Source organism: Neolamprologus multifasciatus, chromosome 9, assembly GCF_963576455.1.
Source record: "Neolamprologus multifasciatus chromosome 9, fNeoMul1.2, whole genome shotgun sequence".
NCBI classification, from domain to species: Eukaryota; Metazoa; Chordata; class Actinopteri; order Cichliformes; family Cichlidae; genus Neolamprologus; species Neolamprologus multifasciatus.
The window spans coordinates 33,474,430-33,501,297 of NC_140447.1; the positions used below are offsets into that span (position 1 = coordinate 33,474,430).

At 46.0% G+C, this 26,868-nt stretch overlaps 1 protein-coding gene across 7 annotated transcripts in view; it reads right to left on the reverse strand.

Moving 5' to 3' along the window:
* Positions 1-26,868, reverse strand: part of LOC146511984 (receptor-type tyrosine-protein phosphatase mu-like) — a 189,417-nt gene that overhangs the window by 123,648 nt on the left and 38,901 nt on the right. For all 7 annotated transcript variants that reach the window (XR_014875911.1, XM_085171651.1, XM_085171650.1 and 4 more), the window contains exons 2-4: positions 19,064-19,177; positions 3,360-3,527; positions 3,173-3,282 (exon numbers count right to left, since the gene is read on the reverse strand). Coding sequence is in view for 6 of the 7 variants with exons in the window: in XM_085171651.1 (XP_085027777.1) it covers positions 3,173-3,282; positions 3,360-3,527; positions 19,064-19,177 (392 nt within the window). In the remaining variant the exon portion in view is untranslated. The remainder of the gene's footprint in view (positions 1-3,172; positions 3,283-3,359; positions 3,528-19,063; positions 19,178-26,868) is intronic.

Below are 26,868 nucleotides of genomic sequence, written 5' to 3' on the forward strand. Positions count from 1 at the left end.
AGATGTGTAGTTGTCAGTTACCAGTGTCAGATGTGTAGTTGTCAGTTACCAGTGTCAGATGTGTAGTTGTCAGTTACCGCGGTGTCAGATGTGTAGTTGTCAGTTACCAGTGTCAGATGTGTAGTTGTCAGTTACCAGTGTCAGATGTGTAGTTGTCAGTTACCAGTGTCAGATGTGTAGTTGTCAGTTAACGCGGTGTCAGATGTATAGTTGTCAGTTACTGCGGTGTCAGATGTGTAGTTGTCAGTTACCACGGTGTCAGATGTATAGTTGTCAGTTACCAGTGTCAGATGCGTAGTTGTCAGTTACCGCGGTGTCAGATGTATAGTTGTCAGTTACCGCGGTGTCAGATGCGTAGTTGTCAGTTACTGCGGTGTCAGATGTGTAGTTGTCAGTTACCGCGGTGTCAGATGTGTAGTTGTCAGTTACCAGTGTCAGATGTATAGTTGTCAGTTACCGCGGTGTCAGATGTATAGTTGTCAGTTACCGCGGTGTCAGATGTATAGTTGTCAGTTACCGCGGTGTCAGATGTGTAGTTGTCAGTTACCACGGTGTCAGATGTGTAGTTGTCAGTTATCAGTGTCAGATGTGTAGTTGTCAGTTACCAGTGTCAGACGTGTAGTTGTCAGTTACCGCGGTGTCAGATGTGTATTTGTCAGTTACCGTGGTGTCAGATGTGTAGTTGTCAGTTACCGCGGTGTCAGATGTATAGTTGTCAGTTACCGGTGTCAGATGTGTAGTTGTCAGTTACCGGTGTCAGATGTGTAGTTGTCAGTTACCGCGGTGTCAGATGTGTAGTTGTCAGTTACCGCGGTGTCAGATGTGTAGTTGTCAGTTACCGCGGTGTCAGATGTGTAGTTGTCAGTTACCGCGGTGTCAGATGTGTAGTTGTCAGTTACCACGGTGTCAGATGTGACCCTGATCGCGGCTTTTTTTTTGTGTCCAAAAGGAAAGAATCTCTGATGTAAGTCAAACATGACTCCAGACATCAGTTCAGATTCTCAGCCTGTGAGTTTGATGACTTTAACGTCAGACCGTTTTCTTAATAGTGCTTATATTTTCCATCTGAGTGTAAGGAGTGGGCCCAGCAGCGTGCCCTGAGGAACTTTTTCTAACGCCATGACTACAACTTCATGAAGCCAGAGAAAATTCCCCCGCCATATACGTCCTTGATAACCCTCTCTGACACACATCCAGCTGTGTGTGTTGTACAGTCAGCATAGAAAATTGAGCCTTACTTCCTGTTGCCGCCCATAACAGGAAGTCCTCCTCCCTCCCGTCTCTCTCAGATATGACTTCTCTTCCCTTCATTCTTCTCTTCTCCCTGCATTTCCTTTTCCAATCTCTCACTTCCTGATTCTTTCTTTCAGTCCTCCCCCACTTCTCCCCCCTCCACTATCTAATTAAGCCTGTCACTAATGAGCTAGCAGTGTTGTTACCGTGGTGATGCAGCTAATTAGTGATGGCTGCTGTGATGACAGGATGGTTGTTCACAGGCAACAACACCTGCATGTGTGTGTGTGTGTGTGTATTACAATCTGTGTGTTACAGTGTGTGTGTGTTAAAGTGTGCGTATGTGTGTGTGTGTATTATAATCTGTGTGTTACAGTGTGTGTGTGTTAAAGTGTGCGTATGTGTGTGTGTGTATTATAATCTGTGTGTTACAGTGCGTATGTGTGTGTGTGTGTGTGTGTGTGTGTGTGGCTCCCTGCTGTGGGACTTGATGGTTTATGGGCCGGCGTGCTGACCTGCAGACAGCAGTGTTTGTCTGTCAGACTCAGACAGATGTTGGACAGATGCCGCTGCAGTGACCTCTCCGTTGCCAGGACAACACCTGAACATTGTGCAGGCGTTGACTTATCAGCTGAGCTAGCGTGTTAATCAGTCTGTATGGGAGCAACAGGCACCGGCTAATAAGAGAAAGTCTGAGAATCTGACTCTGCAAAATTCCCACTCCACCTTCCTGGACGGTCTGTTGCTACAGAGAGCTCACAGCAGCCATGTTATTGGTCACATGATGTCATTATAAATTGTCCAACAGCACAAACACAATGCAGAGGTCCAGTTTAGGTGAAGTCGAGCATAACAACAACCAGCTACTGCTGGTGACAAACTCATAGATGGGTATAAAGGCCAAACGTAAATGAGGATTAATGCAGCACTTTTCCAGCATTAAAGTAACTGATCCAGAGTTCAAAGGTCACAGTGTCATGCCAGCGCTACGACCATCCTGGACACAGATCACAAATTGGAGTCAGAAGAAACATTAATGGTCAGAAAAAGCCAGAACAAGTCACCGCGCCCAGCTTTCAGAGAATGCGGTTAGCTTCAACAGAACCGCCTCCAACGCAGTGGGAGGGGCCTCGTAACTTACAGGTAAGTTTAGGAAACATTCTCTCCCATAAAGCTGTTATGAGGGGGGGAAACAGTCTGTGTATCAGGCTGTAAATATGTTTGTTTTAACATGGGAGTCTTTGGGACTGACTCACTGCTGCCTCTGCTGGACGTCAGAGGAACTGCAGGTGGTAGAGACATGACAACAACAAAGAGAGCTGCCCTTGAGTGGTGCAGGTGGAAACACCTTTGTGAATGCTTTCATGTGTTTGTGTGATTTTAATAAGTCCAGCGTCATATCAGCCATAAGTGTTCAGAGCCACGTGACTGAAACGCAAAATCATTTCTAAAATGTTGGACAGGAACAGGAACAGATTGGGACGTTGAGTCCAGAGGTTGTGCTGTCGACGGGAGGAAACATTTTTTGGCACTAGAAGGTTCCCGTGGTGAGAAAAACTCACTTCCTGCTGCTGCTCTACACAGAGTGTGAGCCTATGTGTGTGTGTTGAACCAATTAGCTGCAGTCCTCGTGTGGTTTGGAGATGACAGAGCTTTTAAAGCCACATAAAAGAGCTTTCAATACGGATCAGCCACATCCAGAGCGAGTGTGTGCGCATTCGCCTGTGTATCTCTGTGAGGACCACTGCAACTCTCAGGACATGTGAGGACCGCTTTTTGGGACGGAGGGTCCAGACTGGGGGTCGGGGTTTGGTCAGTACCCCAACCACAGTCCTCGCAGTGATAGAAATACCAGCGTGTGTGTTATCTCGCTGCTATCACACTATTCAGGTAAAACCTGTCAAAAGTAAACGTGCGTGTTTGCGTTAGGGTGGTTTACCTCGTAGTGATTGGGCCAGAAGGTGGACACTGCAAGCTCCACCCCCTTCCAGATGTGGTAGGCAGGGCCTGAGGAGTTAAAGACAGGAACTCCCAGAGGACTACCGTTCTCTGCAGGGAACACATACACCATCATCATCTGAGAGCTCCGCCTACACTGACTAACCTGCGCCAGTGTTCCTGCGTACCTTTGATGTAGACGTTAAGCGTAGCGGGCACGGCACCCTCGCGCCCTCCAACCTGGTAAAACAGGAAACTGAGGCAGTGCGTGTCGTTTTCTCTGAGTGGCGGTAGTAGCAGCTGAGCGCGCTGACCACCATAGCGACCTGACGTGTTCACAAACAGGAAGGAGGAGCCTGCGGAGAGGAAGCAACACCTCATTATACACAGCCAAGATAAAGTCCTTAAACAGTGACAGACTTCAAAATAAAAAGCATGTTTGTCTAGAAATATGTCTTTTTATTTACTTCTCTCTCTTTAAATCTTTGTGTATTTGAACAGCACATAAAAAACTGAATGAGTTAAATCTAAAATGGTTTTGAATGCAAAACGTGTTAATAAACATGTTTATTACCATATTAATACATATGATTAATACACATGATTAATAAACATCAAACTTGCTCACTGTGAACATGTTGAGGATTAACACCCATCAAAATAAAGTCAGACTTTCAGCTCAGTGTTTCTGATCATTTAATGGAGTGAATGCCAGACAGCACAGCCTTCAAAATAAAAGCATGTGTGAGGTCACAGGATGGAGAAAATGAAAAGGAGTGAAGATGGTGGGAAAGAGATGAAACAACAGGAAAGGTGAGTCTATTTGTCAGTATGCTGTGAGGTGAGAATAGTGAAGGACGGAAGTGACGGACAAGGTAAGTGACTCATGTTGTAACCAGGGGCGGATCTAGAAGGGTGGCATGGGGTGGCAAGTGCCACCCTAAAATGATCCCTTGCCACCCCAAGTGCCACCTCAGTTTTGCATATGACAGTGTTTTTATTAAAATAAGATAGCATTAACAGTTTGAGCGTGGAGTGTTGTGTTGTGTTGTGTAGCTGTTCTGTTGTGTAGTCGTTTTGTTTAGTGTGTCAGTGAGGGCACTAATGAATGTCACTAAGGCAAATTTGTAAACACTGTCACTAAGTAGAAACCAGCGGAGTGATACACCTGCTGTTGTCAGGCTGCAGGTTTATCCCTGTGCTCTTCTGTGTTTTGGTGGACAAACTTTTTTTTTACTGGCACACATCATTTGTGGAGCATCTTATTGTGAAACCTGATTGTTCTCTCATTTTAGTTTTAGTAATATTTTTAAATGGTTGTAGAAAATGAAAAAAACGACAGGTGTATTGGCTGCATTTTTAGATAAATAGTTGTTTATGTTTACAAAATGTACATTTTATATTTGCATTTCAAGTTATAAACATTTACTCAACATGTCTGTGGTTTTTGTTTACAGTAAAAAATACTACTAGGATTTTAGGTTCTTTGTATGATTTCAGATCAGTAATAGTTATATTAATAGTAATAGTAATATTAATGCAGTATGTCAGTGAAAAAACAACTAAATTCAGTTGAGCTGAGAAGATACCAAACAAGGCAACGGGGGAAAAAAATAAAATGAAACAATTTGAGGGTGAAATACAAACGTAAACTCAAAAGGAGTCAAAAATGTCCGGTTGTATTTCAGACCTCAGAGGGTTAATGCAACAAATCATGAAAAATTAGGTTTACATTTTTATTCATGACAGTGCAGATTTCTGACATTTTGTGTAATTTTAATGTAACAATGTGATTGATTTCTAACAGTGTGAAACTTAAGTTAGACTTGTGTTTGTAAATGAAGCGCCCCATGTTGTGTAGCTTTCTGGATTTTATACTTATTGGGCTACATATTTATTTATCATACAGGCTATACAGTACATAACATCAAAACTCATGTTTTATGTAACTAAAGTGTGTAATTATGTGGGCTATAGACAATAATTAAGTTATAGACTATATTTATATGAAAAACATGGATACTTACTGCATTTGAATCATTTTAACCATGTGTAACCACCTGCGTATGTGTTTTGGGGAAAAAAAGGCTTTGGTTTTGCTACCCCATTCGATTTCTTTGCCACCCTCACGCCACCGTAAGAAAATTCAGCCGGAGATTTTGGCGGAAAATTAAAGCGAATGGTAGTTTAGAATTGAACAAAGTTTCTTTAAGCTTCAGTATTACCAAATATACTAATCAATTGTCATATAACTAACAACATCTGTCCTATCATCTCTAACACCATGGAGGACAACGGGGAGAGTTTAGACGCTCTCCAAGAATACATCGACCGCTGCTTCCAAGATTTAGTCATGAAGAAGGCCCAGAGTGCATCTTCCCCGGCCAAAACTGAGACGCCGTCATCGAAGAGATGTCGCTCGGCAGACTCACCCGGCACAACATCGCCTGCCGGCAAAGACATTGCAGACATCCTGGAGTCAATCGACAAGCGATTGTCCAGTTTCGATGCGAGGCTGTCCCTGGTGGAGATTTTACACCGGGAATTTAAATCTCTGCGAGAATCCCTGGAGTTCAGCCAGCAGCAGGTGGAAACGCTTGCTGCTGAAAATGCCACGCTACGGGAGTCGGTCAAATCTCTCACCGATAACGTGACCCAGCTAAACATAGAAAAAAAAAAAAAAAAGAGTCCGTTATCGATCTACAAGCCCGTAGCATGCGAGACAACCTTCTGTTTTCTGGTATTCTAGTATCTGCCGGAGAGGACGCGGAGGCAACGGTGAAAAGCTTCATTAAAATCCACCTGAAGCTGCCGGAGGACACCGTAAAGAACATCGCCTTTGATAGAGTGCATCGCTTGGGGGCCGTGAGGTCGCCGGCCAGGAGACCACGTCCTATTGTGGCCAAATTCGGCCTCGGAACAGGTGAAAAGCCGCGGCAGGGAATTAAAAGGAATGGACTTCAGCGTGAACGACCAGTTCCCCAAAGAGATCCTGGAACGACGCAGGGTTCTCTTCCCAATCAGCTCCATCACGTAGCGGGGTGAGGGGGGTCATAGTTTGGTCCCACCTTTGCTGTTGTGATTGGTGTGGGGGTAGGGACAGGCTTAGGGTGTCGGGGAGTTCCCCAGGAGCGTCTTCCTTGGAGGGCTCAACCTGGGGTAGCGGTCATGGCCTATTAGGGGCTCTGTTGGCTCTTAGGTGACGGTTTCCTCGTGGCTGTGTGCAGCGGGGCTAGGGGAGGGTCTGTGCTGACGGACGTGGGTTACTGACCTGGTAGCCTGGCTGCCCCAGAGTGGGTCCGGGACGGGCCGGACTCTAGGCTGGGGCCCTGGCTGGGCCTCGGGGGCTTGGGTCCTAGTTGGTGTGTTGCCGGGGTTGTGGGCGGGTGGGTGTATGGGGGCCCAGCCCTGGCGCAGGGTGCCGCCAGTGCATCGAGCCACCTGGGGGGCTCTTCAACTGGTGGGGGAGGTTGTTACATCTTGCAGGAGCTCTCCTCTCTTCAGGAATTCACTCTGCAGGAGGGGGAGATACGGGAGAGGTGGAGGAAGATCTCAGCCTGGGCGTCTATTGTCTCGTGTAGTCTGGAAGATGAGTGGATGACGGGGTGGGTGCAGTTTTCTCTGTGGTGGGGTCGGGTGGGCTGTCCCGGGCTCTGTGGGGCCGGGCGGCGCTGCTGTACTGGGCCCCGGTCCGGATGGGTCTGGGCCCCCTTTCCCTGGGAGGTTGCAGAGTATGGGGGTGCCTACAGGGGTCAGCGGGGAAGCTGGCCCCAGGGAGGGGTCACTTGCCCCTCCCTTCTTTCCCTCCCTATCTCCAGCTGCCTCCCTCTTCCCGCTCCACCACAATCACCCACACATGTAGGGCCATGGGGTAAAGGTGTGTCACCAGGGTGCAGGGGAGGCATCCCCCCCTCTGTCCCACAACTTAAACATTCACATTACTCACACTCTCATAACACATACATATAGGACCTTGGGGGTGGGCATGCTACACGGACTCCAAAACACCATCAGGGTGTACAACCTCACCCCTGGCGTCGTTGCCCACCTCTCAATTTTAAATACACGTAGACACTGAGGGCTATCAGGAGGGGCTATGCGCTTACCTGCTGCTCTCTGGCAGGTAGCTCCACGCCCTCCTGGGTTTTAAATGCACCTTAGAACACACATGCATCAACACTACATATGAGCGGGCGGAGGGAGGTTTGGAGTCTCCCTGCTGCTGCTGAGTTGGGGCGGTCTGCTTCTCCCCACTGCAGGGAAAAGGGTAACACTGCCTGGGTCTGGGTGCAGTTTCCCCCTCCAGGGGCAAGGGTACCTAGACCTGGGGCTTAGAGTACGCTTGGGGAGTGTGATTGTGTGTACAGCGTCTCTCTATGTCTGTCTCCACGTTGGGTGAGTGTTGAGTAATTGCATATGAGAGCATGAGGGTGGGAATGGATGTTTGTATCTGTGTGTGCCTGTATGTCTGTGTCTATATGTCAGGTTGGGTATCAGACGCCACCTCTCTGTGGACATCTCAGGCCCTCCAAGGTTTGGAGGCCTATCTCCCCCCACCACTCCCCCTACCAGTGGCGGACTCCCTCAGACATCAGTGCGTTGGTGGTTCTTTGTGTCCGGGGATGGGCGTCCGGGTACCCACCGGCACACTCCTTGGTGGCTGCTTATCGGGGCCTGGAGCCTGGGGCTCGCTTGGGCCACTTCGGGGGTGGGGTGCCCTCGGCCTCTCGGCCTGGGGCTCGGTCACTCTGGCACAGCTGGCTGCCGGCGGAGCTCACGGGCACGTCACTGCAACCCCCCCTGGCTTCTGCTCCGCGGCTGCTGAATGACCCCTCATCTGGGACTCTCCTCAGCTCTTTCTGGGACAGTGGCTCGGCTGGCCCTCTGTTGGTCTTCCTTGGTCTCTTGTGTTCTGGGGGCCTCTGGATGTCTGGAGTTTTGATCTCCTTCATACCTGCTTCATGCCCTGGAGGACGGGGCTGTGGCCCCCCCACACCCTCTAGCAGATCATTACATGAAGGAACCTTTTAAAAACAAGCGCGTCCATGCTCACAGGTGTACACACGGGTGCTCACACACACAAACTGCACCCTTTTTGGCTCCTACCTCAAAGCACACTGTGCTGTCGATCTTACGTGCTGCACAATAATGTTTAATATTTAGTATTTACTGTCATATTCCCATATATCATCATGATGTTGTTTATTCTATTGCTCTAGTCTTCTTCTGCTTGTTTTCTTTTTTTCTCAACAGGTGATCCAGGAAAAGAAAAAGAGGGGAAAAAAAAGACAAAGGTGATGAAGCAGATTTTCATTGTCTTTTCTCTCTCTCTCTTTTCTCCTTTTTCTTTCCCTCTCCTTCTGTTAACTTTCTTCTGAACTTTTCTTCTTGTTTTTCTTTCCCGTCCCCGAGTCCAGTCTGGCCTGATTACAATAACTTAGAATAAAAATAACTAATAAAGATCAAATAAACTATGACAATCAAGTGGGCCAGTATAGCAAAAGGCCCACTTGGGAAATCTGTTGGGTATTTTTCTTGGCCTTCAGACAATAATTCTGATTGCTACAGTGCCAGACACAAAAATAAATAAAAAAATAAATAAAAAAATAAACAACAGGAAATCATCACTGACGAGAGGAGATAAGAAAATAAACGGTGCTTGTTAGTGTAATAAATCAGTAAATCCATTATTGATCTGTGTGTGTGTGTGTGTGTGTGTGTGAGAACAAATGGCTCATTTTGTCGACAGTGGAAATCTGTAATTGGAAGACTTCAGAATAAAAGCGCGACGTTTGCTTTAAAGCTCTGTAACTCTGAACGCACCCTCTTCCTCTGTGTGTGTGTGTGTGCACGCTCTCATTAGTGTGTCTTCACATCTCCGTGTCACGACTACAGCTGTCAATCTCCCGAGCTCACTGCTTTCACTTCCCTTCATCTTTCTGCAAAGTTTCTATGAAATTTAAATCGGTCGTCTTACAGCGAGCGTGCGTGCGGGTTGAAGGGCGTCTCTATGGTAACTGTACTGCAGTATTCCTTCAGTCAGCTGTCAGTTATGTTGTATCACTTCAATGTTGCCATCGCTTCAACTGCAGATGACTTTCTGATTGATCGCTTGATGGTTTGGTGAGGTGGGGTCACTGTGGAGCCGTCAAACATTTTCTTTGCTTATTTGGGACAAAACAGCGACTCGATAAAGAAACAACATTTAATGACTTTTCACTTATTTGTAACTAAAAAGCTAAAGCTGCAGTTCTGATTCGTCCCACTGACTCCACATTCACATAAACATGCTCACAGCCTGATGATGCCACTTCATTACACATGTAGGCGTAACGTTTGCATTATTAGGGGCGTGGCCTCTTTGACAGGTGGATGGTGACAGCTTTCTGCTAGCTTCACCTGAGCTGGAGCTTTGGTGTGTTGTTGGAGCCTTTTAATGACATCATGTGACCAATAATATGGCTGCTGTGAGGTCACTGTAGTAACAGAGCATCCAAGAAGGCAGAGCTCCATGTGAATGACATCAGCAGGTATCTGAGTGTGCGTTTGGATTTTTCACACACAAAAAGCTTTGTGGCCACATGCCACTCTGTAGCTTCCCCATCTTTCAGAGCATTTTCCTGGGAAAGTTGATCGACCTTCAAACGATGATTTCCTCACAGAGACGATTTTAACCTGAGCGTAGACTCATGTTTGATTTCATTTCCTGGTTACCAGAGCGTTTTAATGTGTATGTGCACGTGTCAGTGGATCAATGGACCTTGAGGAGAATCGATTAGAAAAACATGAGGTTTAATCACGGAAGGAAGAGGAGGAGGAAGAGGAGAAGGAGAAGGAGGAGGAAGGAGCAAGGACAATCCAGACTGATGAAGAGCGAGTGAGAACAAAAGCTGTGATGAGTTTACTCTCAAATCAGCCATTTGTGCGTCTGCGGCTGATTAGTGTTTGTCTCACAGATCGCGCCTCACTCCATGTTTAACACGACCCAACAGCTGACTGAACCTTCATCTACAGCCAATCAGAAGACCCCATTTGTCTTCCTGACAAACATCAGAGCTGTTTTCAGGATGAGGTTTTCTGTTTCCTGGTGTTAAAAGACTCACTTTGTTTTTCTGATTTCATTTCAGATATAATCATAAAATACTGACATAATACATTCAAACCATCAGTCACACATGAACACAATCCACCATCATCATCATCACCATCATCTTCATCATCATCATCATCATCACCATCATCTTCATCATCATCACCATCATCACCATTATCTTCATCAACATCATCATCCTCATCTTCATCTTCATCATCACCATCATCTTCATCATCATCATCATCATCACCATCATCTTCATCATCATCACCATCATCATCATCATCACCATCATCTTCATCATCATCACCATTATCTTCATCATCATCATCTTCATCACCTTTATTACCATCATCTTCACCATCACCATCTTCACCATTACCACCATCATCTTCACCATCATCATCTTCACCATCATCACCATCATCTTCATCATCATCATCACCATCATCACCATTACCACCATCATCATCATCATCACCATCATCATCATCACCATCATCACCATTATCACCATCATCTTCACCATCTTCACCATCATCACCATTATCACCATCATCTTCATCATCATCATCATCATCACATCATCACCATTATCACCATCATCACATCTTCACCATCATCATCTTTACATCTTCATCATCATCATCTTCACCATCATCACCATCATCATCACCATCATCTTCATCATCATTATCACCATCATCACCATTATCACCATCATCACCATCATCTTCACCATCATCATCACCATTATCTTCACCATCATCATCATCTTCACCATCATCATCTTCATCATCACCATCATCTTCACCATCATCATCATCTTCACCATCATCTTCACGATCATCATCACGATCATCTTCACCATCATTATCATCATCATCTTCACCATCATCATCATCTTCACCATCATCATCAACATCACCATCATCATCATCTTCACCATCATCATCTTAATCATCTTCACCATCACCATCTTCACCATCATCTTCACCGTCATCATCTTCACCATCTTCATCTACACCATCATCTTCACCGTTATCATCATCTTCATCACCATCTTCACCATCTTCATCACCATCTTCACCATCAACATCATCATCATCTTCACCACCACTACCATCATCATCACCACCACCATCATCACCACCTCCACCACCACCATCATCATCACCACCACCATCATCATCACCACCACCATCATCAACACCACCACCATCATCATCTTCACCACCATCATCATCACCACCACCATCATTATCTTCACCACCATCATCATCACCGCCACCATCATCATCATCCTCATCATCATTATCTGAAGGACATTTTTCAAACATCAAAGAGTCAGTAGAGAAGAGCAGAAATGAGGCAGAATGGTTACGGTCCAGGGTCGTTTCCTGTGTGACCTGGACGTCTCTGTGTTACAGTCATGGGATGTTTCTTTGTTTCTGTAAAATGATGACAGCAGTTTGTTGTGTTCGTTTTTTGCCACTCTGCAGGATTAACTGTGTGTCACAGTTCCCAGCACGTCATAGCCTGAAAAACCCAGAGTCAGAGCTCAGACTGTGGTCACATGTGTCAGCGTGCTGTCAGCTGATACAGGTGAGCACTGAAACACCTTCATTCACAGGTGAACAACGTCGCTGATGTGTGGACGTGTCTGTGGAGCTCCTCGGGATTATCCTGACTTCTTTGGTCACACCTTTGTGTGTGTGTAGTTGTAGGTGTGTCAGGGCAAACACACGCATGTGCTGTGTGTGTCTGCTGTTTCCGTAGTAACTGAGGCCTGCTGCAGGGCAAACAGCAGTGTGTGATTCAGCAGAGAAAGATTTCAGGTATGAGGTGTGAGTGGGCCCAAGGGGCCTGGCTCAGGGTCTGTGAGCAAGGCTGGGGTCTGCTCTGTTTGTCTGCGTTTAGGTGCAGGTTATGGGTGGAGAAAGACAAAGGAGCTTGCAAAGAAAAGCGTCTGGACTTCTTTAAGTTACTTGAAGACGTTTCACCTCTCATCCGAGAAGCTTCTTCAGTTCTAAGGTCAAATGGTGGAGAGTCCCAGATATAAACCTAGTGGGAGTGTCCCCCCACAGAGGGACAAAAGGACCCCCTGATGATCCTCTAATCGCCTGAGCCAAGGTGTGGAACTGGGTGTGGGTCCCAATCAGCCAGAGTTTCAGGTGAGTTCATTGTGAAACCTGGCCCCACCTTATCATGCGAATTCCTGAGGTCAGATGGCCCAGGGTGTGAGTGGGCGTTAAGGCGTCTGGGAAGGGATCTCAAAACTGGATTATAGATGGCAGAGAGTTGGTGTCGTAAACCACCGCCTCTGTTCAAAGATGGCCGCTCACAGTGGACATAGATGCTTCTTTCACTCCTCTTTCAAACCATCTGTCCTCTCTGTCCAAAATGTGAACATTGGCATCCTCGAAAGAGTGTCCTTTATCCTTAAGATGCAGATGGACAGCTGAGTCTTGTCCTGTCGAGGTGGCTCAGGAGGTGGAGAAAGACACGGGTGGGTGTGGCTCAGGAGGTACATCGTCTACCAGTCGGCGGTTCCAACTCTGGCTGCTCCAGGCCAAAGAGTCCTCAAGCAAGACACTGAACCCTGAGTTACTGCTGATGCATTCATGGGAGTGTGAATGTTAGTATTTGTATGAAAGTGTGAATGAGGCATGATGTGGTGGTGGTAGAAAACGCTGCTGCTAATCAGTGAGAACACCAAACCGACCAATCAGAGCTGCAGGAGGTGGAGGCGCTCGGATCGAACACTCGGCCAAACTTGATCTTCATCACGTTCTCAAAGGCCCGAGCGAGCGCTTCAAACTCTCTGCACCTGAGACACGGCCCCGCCTCCTCTTTCTCGCTATCGTCCAATCAGACCATAGGCAGAAAGAGAAACAAACACACACAGCCCCCGTTCGTGTCCTGGCGTTTCTTCTGCTCGTTAACCTCCCGCCCCCTCTCACCTGTGGGCCAATCATATACGACCCCTACCATCTGTAAACCAATCACCTCACACCCAGCTCACACACACGCGCAGATGGAGGCAGTAATTCTATTACCCGAGCTGTACCGAGACGTGAGGAGAGGCAGCTGCACCGTATTTACTCTCTCTCTCACACACACACACAGCAGGAAGTGTGTGTGTGTTTCCTGCCCTCAGAGGTTTATTTCAGGCGGCGAATGTGTGCTAAATTTTCTGAAAGCATCCACACAAACGTCGGGCAGAATCCCCGTCCAACAGGTTTGAAGGAGCAGTCCCACATTTACTTAAATCGGCCAATGGGGAGCTGGTGTGTCAGTGTGACCTCTCCTCTGATTGGTCGGATTTCAGCTGCAGTCACTCCATGTGTTTAAACTCCCTGAATGAGGCTTTAATTGCTTTTGGCAGGATGCTGATAGTGGCTTTATACGCTCCACACACACACACACACACACACACATATATGCACACACACACACACATACGCACACACAGAGTCATGTTCAAAGAGTGAATCTCCTGCATGCCGACACGCTGATAAACCCTTTAACACACTAATTAACCCAAAACACACACATACACACACACATATATACGCACGCGCGCGCACACACACATATACGCACACACACACACACTGAGTTTTCTTTTCTCTTATTTATCTGTGAAACAGTCCAAACTTTAAACTCTCTTCTCTCTCACCCACCTTTAAACACTGTTTACCTGCAGCTGTGTGTGTGTGTGTGTGTGTGTGTGTCTAATCTCTTTTCAAATTCACTTTAAAGCCACAAACTGTGTGTCTGCACACTCATGTGTGTGTGTGTGTGTGTGTGTGTGTGTGTGTGTGTGTGTGTGTGCGTGTGTGTGTGTGTGTGTGTTGTTTACAACAGCTTGTATTTTTTTAACACACACGCTCAGAGAGAAAAAAGTGGTTTTGACCTCCAGGTCTCTTTGACACAGAAAGGCATTGTGGGAGTTATCACACAACAGACAGACCGAGTGTGTGTGTGTGTGTGTAGTGTATATATTTGCCTTGGAGCCTCCCTGCGTGTGTGTGTGTTTGCTGTGTACAGCTGGCAGTGAGCTGATAACAGCCCTATTAGAAATATTAATATACCCTGAACCCCACAGAGACACACACACTCACCAAAAGGCATGTGTGTGTGTCTGCATGTGTGTGTGTATTCCCACCCTTATTGGAGCAAAAAACAGAAATAAACAACGACCGGAGGACCTCATAGAACCAGCAAACAGCACCACCACAGCACCTGTGAGGAACCAGTGGCCACATCTGAAGGTTCTGATCGTCTTTAAACAGACTCGGGTCAAAGTCCTCCTGCAAATGAATCAATTAAAAACTGTCCAGAGACAGCAGAATGAACCTGTAGAGCAAAATGTGGATCACTTACAGTTAATCTTTATGTTGACCTCATTATGAACCTTAAACGAGAAGCCACGCCCTTAATAATGCAAAGTGAAATGTGAACAGGTGTTATAATGGGGAAAATTAACTCTAAAGACCCAAACAGTGCTTATTTCTTCTGTAGGGGTGTCCTCCCTGATCCTGGTTCAATTGAAGATCTCTTTTTAAAAGGGTATAATATCATAGGTGCAAATAAACTGTTCACCTGGATGGTTCTCCTGTTCTTACTCACAGAATCCTTTAGTCAGGTTAGACCGTGTGGCGATCAGGACTGGACATTGCTGGGTTGTATTTATTATCCTTTATTTATACGGGTAAAAAGTCTCATTGAAATGTACACCTCATTTCCAAGAGAAAGCTGGTTAAAGCCCAGACTCTGTTGGGTTCATATCTGGACCCCGTTGGGTTCAGGTCCAGACTCTGTTGGGTTCATATCTGGACCCCGTTGGGTTCAGGTCCAGACTCTGTTGGGTTCATATCTGGACCCCGTTGGGTTCAGGTCCAGACTCTGTTGGGTTCATATTTGGACCCCGTTGGGTTCAGGTCCAGACTCTGTTGGGTTCATATCTGGACCCCGTTGGGTTCAGGTCCAGACTCTGTTGGGTTCATATCTGGACCCCGTTGGGTTCAGGTCCAGACTCTGTTGGGTTCATATTTGGACCCCGTTGGGTTCAGGTCCAGACTCTGTTGGGTTCATATCTGGACCCCGTTGGGTTCAGGTCCAGACTCTGTTGGGTTCATATCTGGACCCCGTTGGGTTCATATCTGGACCCCGTTGGGTTCAGGTCCAGACTCTGTTGGGTTCAGGTCCAGACTCTGTTGGGTTCATATCTGGACCCCGTTGGGTTCAGGTCCAGACTCTGTTGGGTTCATATCTGGACCCCGTTGGGTTCAGGTCCAGACTCTGTTGGGTTCATATCTGGACCCCGTTGGGTTCATATCTGGACCCCGTTGGGTTCAGGTCCAGACTCTGTTGGGTTCATATTTGGACCCCGTTGGGTTCATATCTGGACCCCGTTGGGTTCAGGTCCAGACTCTGTTGGGTTCATATCTGGACCCCGTTGGGTTCAGATCTGGACCCCGTTGGGTTCAGGTCCAGACTCTGTTGGGTTCATATCTGGACCCCGTTGGGTTCAGGTCCAGACTCTGTTGGGTTCATATCTGGACCCCGTTGGGTTCAGGTCCAGACTCTGTTGGGTTCATATTTGGACCCCGTTGGGTTCATATCTGGACCCCGTTGGGTTCAGGTCCAGACTCTGTTGGGTTCATATCTGGACCCCGTTGGGTTCAGGTCCAGACTCTGTTGGGTTCAAGCCTGTTTTCTCACAGCTCTGGAAACGCGCCCTGATATTCCTGTTGTCACTGTTGGCGGCAGGTCTGACTGACCCAGCTGTTAATAAACTGAGTAAACAGGTTGTAGAAATGGACCAGACTAACTGAACTGGGAACACTGAAAGGCTCTGAAGACTGTTATTTATGAACATCTGGTTTTCAACTTGACAAACTAGAAACAAACCTCAGGAACATCTTCCACTGCCTCAACTGCTTTCTCTGCAAAACTAATAATTACTGTACTGTTGGCTCACTGCACTCAGCTGCTTCAGCCGGTCTGTAAGGAAGCTAAATATACCCGTGATGTCATGGCGTTACCAGCATCTGATCTGGTCTGGACTCGTTTATTTTTAGCTGACCAGACGTGCTAGTCACCAAAGAGAAAGATTAGCAAAGTTGCTATCCAGGATCAAATGATCTAAAAATCTCAGCTGGAACAGGCTGACGATGAGGAGGGGATGAAGTTTATCAGCTCGTCGTGAGCAGTAACAAACAGCTAACGACTGAGGAGTCAGAAAGAAATCAGAGCAAGAAACATATTCAGTCCAGAGGCTGAGACAGTGTGTGTGTGTGCGTGATTGTGTGTGCGTGTGTGTGTGTGCGTGTGCGTGCGTGCGTGCATGCATGCGTGTGTGTGTGTGTGTGCGTGCGTGTGTGTGCGTGCGTGTGTGTGCGTGCGTGTGTGCAGCAGGAAAGAGTATTAGGGAAGATTACTGTTGTTCACACTGACAGCAGAGAGCGAGCCGGCGCTACATGGCTCAGATTAGATTGAACTTGTACCATTTATAAGAACATTAAATGGAGCCTGCAATCACTGGTCAATCGATTCTTCGCTGCAGCTCTGTGTGTGTGTGTGTGTGTCTGCAGTATTAAACCAGACCACTTTCACTGGAGAATGCTGTCTGTGTGGGTTTTTTTTCTCCCACTGATATCACATGCAGAAGTCCCATTGATAAAGTGTCTGTTTTTAGAGTAAAGGCGGTGGAGTGACGCTGGTCCTCGGCAGCCTCGGACACACACAGAAGAGAGGCGTGCGCCCAAACACACCAGAACAAATATTAAGCACCGCCTGCCGTTGGCCTGAAACATGATATTTGATTTAAAGAATCAGATGTGACCTGCTGAAATTGACAAACGAGCTGAGATCACTCCTGCATGTTACTGCTTTGTGTCTGTGCTTCCACGAAGCTCCACATGTTCCAGATGTTTTAGCACTGACTGTCTCCGGATCAGTGAGGTTTATTAACAGCTTTAACAAAGGGCCACACTGCGGCTCTGAACTCAATAACAGTCTCTGCTTGAACCCATCACCTCAGGCTCACCCCAACCGGTCGCAGCAGATGGCCCCGCCCCTCCCTGAGCCTGGTTCTGCCAGAGGTTTCTTCCTGTTAAAAGGGAGTTTTTTCTTCCCACTGTCGCCAAAGTCATAAGCTCATAGGGGGTCATATGATTGTTGGGTTTTTCTCTCTAGTATTATTGTAGGGTCTACTGTACAATATAAAGCACCTTGAGGAGACTGTTGTCGTGATTTGGCGCTGTATAAATAAAATTGAATTGAATAGATTGGTCGGTTTTTCCTCCGAAGCGAGCTCAGCTGGGAGAAGGCTGAGTTTGGGCTCTGCTGTGGAGGGTGTGTTAGATTTAATGCCCTGTCTCGTCCTGCTCACTGCTCCACACATCAGCCGGGAGGAGATCGAACCAAGGAGGAGGGTGTGTGTGTGTGTCCACTGGGAGAGAAGCTGTTTGCTCTCTGATTGCTTGGATTGGCTGCAATTAGTCACACACACAGTGAAACACACAAAAACCCTCTTTTATTGGAAAAGAGTAAAGGTGACAAACTCTCCTCTCGCCTCCTCCTCCTCCTCCTCCTCCTCCTCTATAACTCACATTAAACAGGACAGTAACCACCTCCTTTCTGTGTGTCCTCGGTCAGCCTGTCTCTCACGTGATTGGCTCTGTGATTTAAGAGTGCTGCATTCTCATTCGTCAGCAGGGTAACCTCTGTGAGCATGTGACAAATGGCGGCTCGCTCACACACACTCACACTCACTCACACACACACACACACACAGTGGCAGGTCAATAGCAGATAAAAGGCTGCAGCAGCTTTCCCCTCAGCGCTGCCTTCAGGTGCAAAGCGCTGCAGTGCTGTGTTTAAGGACCTGTACAATAGTTGATTATAGCGAGGACACTCCCTACGACCTGGCAGGATGCTACGACTACGACCGCCGTCCTCGGCTGCTCGGGAGGAATTACGGTCACGACCGAGGTTAGCCTAACTGACCGTGTTACAGGTGTGTGGCACGCAGTGACAGGTAACGCCATTTGGCGTGCAGAGCATAAACATGCCATTTAAAGGGCGTTGGTGTGAAGCCCGTGTGTCTGACAAAGGGTTGGTTCTAGACCGACGCGTACACAGCTCAGTCTGGCGCTCTGTGATTGGATCAGGCTTGCACCTGGTTGATGCAGCCATTTCCCATTTAGAGCGGCGTTCCTGCGTTCAGTAGTCCAGAGTTTGTTTTCAGACTCAAGCATCTCTTCGAGCTGTTGAACGGCACACCCAGAGGATTGCACCTTGTTGTAAACACCAAGTACTTATAAGCCTCGGCTCATCGAGTGCAGGATTGGTTAAATGAGCAACAGCAGAACCGGAGAGGCAAAGATGTGCTGATGACCAATGTATGTGTGTCACAACACAAACGTACTTCAGGGTTTTTAAGAGTCAGAGGACGACATGCATGCACCACCAAGACCCAGCTTCAGGAGACCCAGAAAAGTTCCCTGAGGAGCAATGTTCCCTCTAAGCTGAGCGCATGAGCAATCGCGCGCTGCTGACATGGTGAAAATCTGTGCTGCGCACAAAAAAAAAATACAGCCTGAATTGGAATTAAAGTAAATACATGTATTTATTTTATTTCGCTGATTTTCTGTGCGCGGAGACTGTGTCAGCAGTGTGAACAGTGCTGAGGAGCACCCGGGGAACCTTTGAGCTGCAGGAGGACTGCAGGAGGACTGCAGGAGGACTGCGGGGCCCTGACGGTGCTTTCAGAAAGACAAACAGTACCTGCAGGGATCCAGGGGGTGGCCAATCGGTCTCGGTTGTCTCCCTGCTCCCAGTCAAAGTCATCTTCTTTGGACTGGACCAGCGTGCAGTCAGGAGACCGACCAGATAGACAAGCTGAAAAAGAGACAGACAGATGCTCGGTTACCTTAGGTGAAACCACAGACAGGATTAAGGAAAAACTGTTAAGGCCCCGGCTTTAAGGCTGTGGACGGGGTTCTCTGATCCATGAATGTCAGGGGAACTGTGGGCTTTGAGTGATTTCTTGGAACCATTTCCAAAGATTGTACAGCAGACAAAAAACAAGTTTGGATTTTCTCCACAGAGGCTCAAATATCTACGCACAGCCCCACTGACGATGAGATAAACATTGGTCGGCGGCAGAAACCTGGCTCCCAACAGCCCCCCACAGGACTCTGTGTGTAGCATGTTGTTGAAATAATTACACAGAAAGTTTAATCAGCTCTGAAGACTCTGCTACTCACTGCTGCATCACTTTAATCAGGACATTTTTATTTATAGACTTTATTAGTATTTTTCTCCCATTATTTATTCCAGGTGTGGGTTTTTATACTTATTGATTGTGATCACATTATCAGCTCGGGTACTTTGTACCTACATGTGATGATGTATTCAGAGTAACTGGGTCACGCGTGTTCGTACTGTGTTTAGTTCCATTACAGAAAGACTGCGGCCCATTTGCCGTTCATTTACTGATGTACGAGACGCACCAACATCCTCAGAGCGAAGCAAGAAACCCAAATGCTCGACCAGTAATCAGCAAATCAATCACCTCATTGATTAATCGCTTCATTGATACAGACGTTCAAGTCGCACTTCCACCTTGTTTCTCGCTCGTCAGCAGAGAGCAGCTTGTAAACATATAATGTTCTTCAGAGTGAGACAGTTCCAGTTCATTACCATTTCCCAGCATGCTCTCTCTCTCTCTCTCTCACACACACACACACACACACACACACACACACACACACACACACACACACGAGGATAATAGATGTAAACCTCCTCCTTCCTCTGTGACTCAAAGATGTCTAAATCCCTCCATTCATGCCGACACACACACGCACACACGCGCCTGTGTGTGAGGAGCCGTCATCTGAAAGCGTTGACATTAAATAGCGGGAAGGCTCATTTTCTTTCTTTGTAACAGAAGGCACATTAAACACACACACACACACTCATCCCGCTGGGCAGTGTTAGCTCATCAACAGATACCAGACACAATCTGTTTCATTTGCTTCTATCCATGTGTATCTATATAACAAACACACACACACAGTAAGGTCTCTCTCTCCAACAGGAAACCAATCTCATCTCATGATCGCCCAACACTGCAGAAAGAGGTGTGTGTGTGTGTGTGTGTGTGTGTGTGTGTGTGTGTGTGTGTGAGTGTGAGAGAGACCGGACTGTGACTCTGACGTGTGGTTTTAATGTTTCATGTCGACATCCTGTGCTTTATTCTACCAGAGCCGCTTTGCATGATTCAAAGTTCAGATTAATCCTTCTTTGTCTGATTGGCTGCCCCTCTCCTGGCTTTCACAGAAGCTGCTGCTGTGTGCGGCATCTGAACACACACTATACACCAGCTGACAAACAACATTTCTGAGTGACATGTTCTGATGCTCAATCATCCAGGTGAGGAAACAGAAAATCCCCCAAAACGTTGGTTCTGTTCACCTGGATGTCTTCAGTGGGAGGAACGTTTCATCATCATCATCATCATCATCATCAGGTGACTCCTGATGAGAGACGGCATCCATCCCACTTTGGATGGAGCAGCTCTCATTTCTACAAATATGGACAAATTTATTAAACCCCCAAAAATATGACTATCCAGAGTTGGGACCAGGAAGCAGAGTTGCAGTCTTACACGCCTCTCTGCAGCTTCTCTCCTCCTGCTACCCCCCAAAAACCCATCTCCATAGAGACTGTGTCAGCTTCCAAAAAGACAAAAAACAAACTAAAAACCATCAATAAACAACTAAACATAAACATTTACAAAGAAAGAACAATACAGTATCCACATCTGAACCAAAGAGTAAAACAGTGAAATGTGGATTATTAAATATTAGGTCTCTCTCCTCCAAGTCTCTGTTAGTACATGACTTAATAATTGCTCAACAAATTGATTTACTCTGCCTTACAGAAACCTGGTTGCAGCAGGATGATTATGTTAGTTTAAATGAATCAACACCCCCGAGTCATTCTAACTACCAGAAATCTCGAAGCACAGGCCGAGGGGGAGGTGTGGCAGCAATTTTTCACACCAGCCTATTAATCAACCAAAGACCCAGACAGACTTTTAATTCATTTGAAAGCCTGATGCTTAGCCTCGTCCACCCCAGCTGTGAAACTCAGAAACCAGTCTTACTTGTTATCATCTATCGTCCACCTGGGCCTTACACAGAGTTTCTGTCTGATTTCTCAGACTTTATATCTAATTTAGTTCTGAGCTCAGATAAAATAATTATTGTGGGTGATTTTAACATCCATGTAGATGCTAAAAATGACAGCCTCAACATGGCATTTAATCTGTTATTAGACTCAATTGGCTTCTCTCAAAATGTAAAAGAACCTACCCACCACGTTAATCACACTCTAGATCTTGTTTTAACATATGGCTTAGAAACTGAACATTTAACAGTGTTTCCTGAAAACCCTCTCCTGTCTGATCATTTCCTGATAACATTTACATTTACAATAATTGATTACACAGCAGTGGAGAGTAGACTTTATCAAAGTAGATGTCTTTCTGAAAGCGCTGTAACTAAGTTTAAGACCCACTGTTATCATCTTCAATGCTCATAGAGCAGAGCATATCACAGCGAGTGAAGTAAGCTGTGTGGAGATAATGAAGTAGGATCCAAACACAGGCACTTGTAAAGGTGTGAAGGTGGTTTATTGAAAGTAAAGTACAAAATAGAAAAACGGCAAACTGGACTGCAGACTATCTGAACTGGGAACAACTAAACTACAAAACACGAACCAGGACACGAACATGAAGAAGGATGGGCGGAGGTAAGTGATGACGGACAGCAGGGAGAACACATGGATGAAACACGATGGATGCACAGACGGATCAGCGACTACTACAGCAGAAGACACGACTTAAATACACTCAGAGAAACAGGGAGATTACACACAGCTGGGAGTAATTATACGAGACGAGACAAGGGAGGTAAACTGAACACACCCACATGAGACGCAGACCTTCACAATAAAACAGGAACAAGACATCACTACACAAAGACGCAGACCAGACACAGAACTAAACCCACACAAAACATGAGAACACAAACCCTGTGAACAAAACCCTAAACCAGAACCACAGTAATATAATCTATCGTAAATAATCAAAACACCAGAGAACCCCAAAACACTCCATAATGCAAAAATAAACCCAAAACATAATAAACTTAAAATGCTGGGTCGAACCGACCCAGAACCGTGACAGAGCAGCTATCTGAACGCTACTCCAACAAAGGTCGATTATCTTGTTAATAATTTCACCTCCTCACTACGTACGACTCTGGATACTGTAGCTCCAGTGAAAACTAAGGTCTCTAATCAGAAGTATCTGACTCCGTGGTATAATTCTCAAACACGTAGCCTAAAACAGATGACTTGTAAGCTGGAGAGGAAATGGCGTGCCACAAATTTAGAGGATCATCATTTAGCCTGGAGAAATAGTTTGTTGCTTTATAAGAAAGCCCTCCACAAAGCCAGAACATCTTACTATTCGTCACTGATTGAAGAAAATAAGAACAACCCCAGGTTTCTCTTCAGCTCTGTAGCCAGGCTGACAAAAAGTCAGAGCTCTGTTGAGCCAACCATCCCTTTAACGTTAACTAGTGATGACTTCATGAACTTCTTCACAAATAAAATTTTTATCATTAGAGAAGAAGTGACCAATAATCATCCCACAGATGTAATATTATCTACAGCTACTCTTAGTACCATTGATGTTAAGTTAGACTCTTTTTCTCCAATTGATCTTTCTTCAATAATTACTAACTTCAATAATTACTTCCTCCAAACCATCAACGTGTCTTTTAAACCCCATTCCTACAAAACTGCTCAAAGAAGTCCTGCCATTAATTAATTCATAAATATGATCAACCTATCTCTAATAATCAGCTATGTACCACAGGCCTTCAAGCTGGCTGTAGTTAAACCTTTACTCAAAAAGCATCTCTAGACCCAGCAGTCTTAGCTAATTATAGGCCAATCTCCAACCTTCCTTTCATATCAAACATCCTTGAAAGAGTAGTTGTCAAACAGCTAACAGATCATCTGCAGAGGAATGGTTTATGTGAAGAGTTTCAGTCAGGTTTCAGAGTTCTTCACAGCACAGAAAGAGCTTTAGTGAAGGTTACAAATGATCTTCTTATGGCCTCTGACAGTGGACTCATCTCTGTGCTTGTCCTGCTAGACCTCAGTGCAGCGTTCGATAATGTCGACCATAATATCCTATTAGAGTGATTAGAACATGCTGTAGGTATTACAGGTATTGCACTGCAGTGGTTTGTATCATATCTATCTAATAGACTCCAATTTGTGCATGTAAATGGAGAGTCCTCTTCACACACTGAGGTTAATTATGGAGTTCCACAGGGTTCAGTGCTAGGACCAATTCTGTTTACATTATACATGCTTCCCTTAGGCAGCATCATTAGAAGACATAGCATACATTTACACTGCTATGCAGATGACACCCAGCTCTATCTGTCCATGAAGCCAGATAACACACACCAATGAGTTAAACTGCAGGAATGTCTTAAAGACATAAAGACCTGGATGGCCGCTAACTTTCTGCTTCTTAACTCAGATAAAACTGAGGTTATTGTACTCGGCCCTGAAAAGCTTAGAAATATGGTATCTAACCAGATTCTTACTCTGGATGGCATTACCTTGGCCTCCAGTAACACTGTGAGGAACCTTGGAGTCATTTTTGACCAGGATATGTCCTTCAACGCACATATTAAACAAATATGTAAGACTGCTTTCTTCCATTTGTGCAACATCTCTAAAGTTAGAAATATCCTGTCTCAGAGTGACGCTGAAAAACTACTTCATGCATTTATTACTTCCAGGCTGGACGACTGTAATTCATTATTATCAGGATGTCCAAAAAACTCCCTGAAAAGCCTTCAGTTAATCCAAAATGCTGCAGCAAGAGTCCTGACAGGGACTAGAAAGAGGGAGCAGATTTCTCCTGTTTTGGCTTCCTGTTAAATCCAGAATTCAAAATCCTGCTCCTCACATACAAGGTCTTAAATAATCAGGCCCCATCTTATCTTAATGACCTTGTAGTACCATATCACCCTATTAGAGCACTTCGCTCTCACACTGCTTGTTGTTCCTAGAGTATTTAAAAGTAGAATGGGAGGTAGAGCCTTCAGTTTTCAGGCCCCTCTGGGGGATTCCCATGATGCATTGAGTTTTTCCTTTCCAGTCACCTTTCTCACTCACTATGTGTTAACAGACCTCTCTGCATTGAATCATATCTGTTATTAACCTCTGTCTCTCTTCCACAGCATGTCTTTATCCTGTCTTCCTTCTCTCACCCCAACCAATCGCAGCAGATGGCCCCGCCCCTCCCTGAGCGTGGTTCTGCTGGAGGTTTCTTCCTGTTATAAGGGAGTTTTTCCTTCCCACTGTCGCCAAATTGCTTGCTCATAGGGGGTCATATGACTGTTGGGTTTTTCTCTGTATGTATTATTGTACGATCTACTGTACAATATAAAGCACCTTGAGGCAACCATTGTTGTGATTTGGCGCTATATAATTGAAATTTGAATTGAATTGAACTCCTTCAGTCTCAGCTGACTGCAGGTTTCCAACCTTATAAACAGTAATGACTGACACCCGCAGCACTGACTAACAACAGGCTGTGAGGTCAGTTTATGATCATTAATATGCAAAAAGACCATTGACCACTGATCAAAGATCATTGATCAAAGACCACTGATCAGTGGCTATGAGTACCATTCACAGAGAGTTGGGGAATGGCTGCAATCACAGCACTCAAACCAGCGTTCCTCCCTGTCCAGGATGTTACATCCTCATCATTGAAACTGTCCACTGGCCTGTAGGTGTAAATAGACCGAAGAGTCCTGGCCTGACGAGGTCGCTCTTCTGTTTTGTGCCTTCCGCACAACACTGTTTGGTTTCCCCGATGTATAAATCATGGCAATCCTCCTGGCACTTTACAGTTTTTCACTGCCAAGCTGGCTCCCAAATGGCAAGGACCGGGTGGTTCAGCAGGTTGGTCCAGTAGTTTTGGAGGATTCGGGGGAGGATATGATAGTCCATGTCTCAAAACTAACACCTTGCTATCCCACAGCCACACAACTGGAGGAGCAACAACAACAACACCATTTGAAAGAAATATTTGAGGAGGAAACTGTGGATGAGAACTTTTTGGGGTTTCCAGACACCAGCACTAATACTTTGCTAACATCTGGGTACCCCGAGGAAAGTAACAGCAAAACAGGCGGGGAGGATCAAAACAAAAACTTGCTGACATTTGTAACCAATGATGAAGAGGAGGACACATCACAGCACGAAGAACTAATATGAAATGATAAAAAATAATAATATTACTCAGGCTAGAAGTTGCTTTTCCTTAGGGGAGGAGTGTGGCGATCAGCAGATCCAAGTCCTGTTAGCAGCTGACGTGGTTGATTGTTGGTTTGGTGCTGCATGGTACTTTTAGTTTAATGAGCTAGACTGGCATGAACAGGAGAGGGTTAGGGTTTTTCCCTTTGTAAATGAACTGTGTTAACTGATCATTCATGAAAGGTCAAACCACAGGTGAAGGTGCAGGTAAGGATCACCTGCAGGACACTGCTGAGCTTCAACACTCATGTTTTCCCCAAAGGAAGTAAACAGCTAGAAGACAGAAGGGTGCGCTTGATTTACAACACTGTTGCTCTGACACGTCCACCTTTACTCTGACAGCAGCACTGTACATCAGCTGTATTCAGTCCGACTGAAACATGTTCTCACATTGCTCTCGTTTCTACACGCGTGGAAGCTGCTTACGGCGAGCTAGTCTGACGCTCGCCATCTTCCTGTCTGTCCGTCCCGCTCCGTTTGCTCGCCCTCGTCTCATCACAGAAAACAAAGCTGAGAGTTTCAGAGGGAGCACACGCTGTCGGGCATTCTTCTTCGCCTCGACAGGAAATGACACAAACACACACACACCTCCAGGGATCTCTCTCTGACACACACACACACACACACACACACACACACACACACACACACACACACACAGTCTTTCCATCACATTCCACACCCTCTTTGTGTGTCTGTGTGTGTGTGTGTGCACGCACGCTGCTAGAGTGATGAGAGAGAGCAGAAAGCACAGCCTGAGGGTACACACACTCTGCCTTGTGTGTATGTGTGTAGCAGGTGTAATTAATCATAATGTTCAGTGATCGATCGCCTGCCCTCTTTATTCTCCGGTCCTCTGATCAATAACTGTTAGTCGTCCTCTCCTAAAACTTGTACAGGAGTTTTAACCCTTTACAGACAAACCCAAACTAAAGTCTAATTTCAACGTGCACACCTGTGTCAGTGTCCAATCAATAATCAATAAAGATCACACTGATCTCAGGTGTGTCCCGCCCACACACAGGTGACCCAGCTGGTCTTGATAGATAATGTCCCCGTTCATAACACCACCTGGCTTAAAGTCTACATGATTAGGGGTGTGGCCTTTACTTTCTAAGTAAATATATTTCTAAAGGTGCTCCTGACATGAAATGTTGGTAACGAGC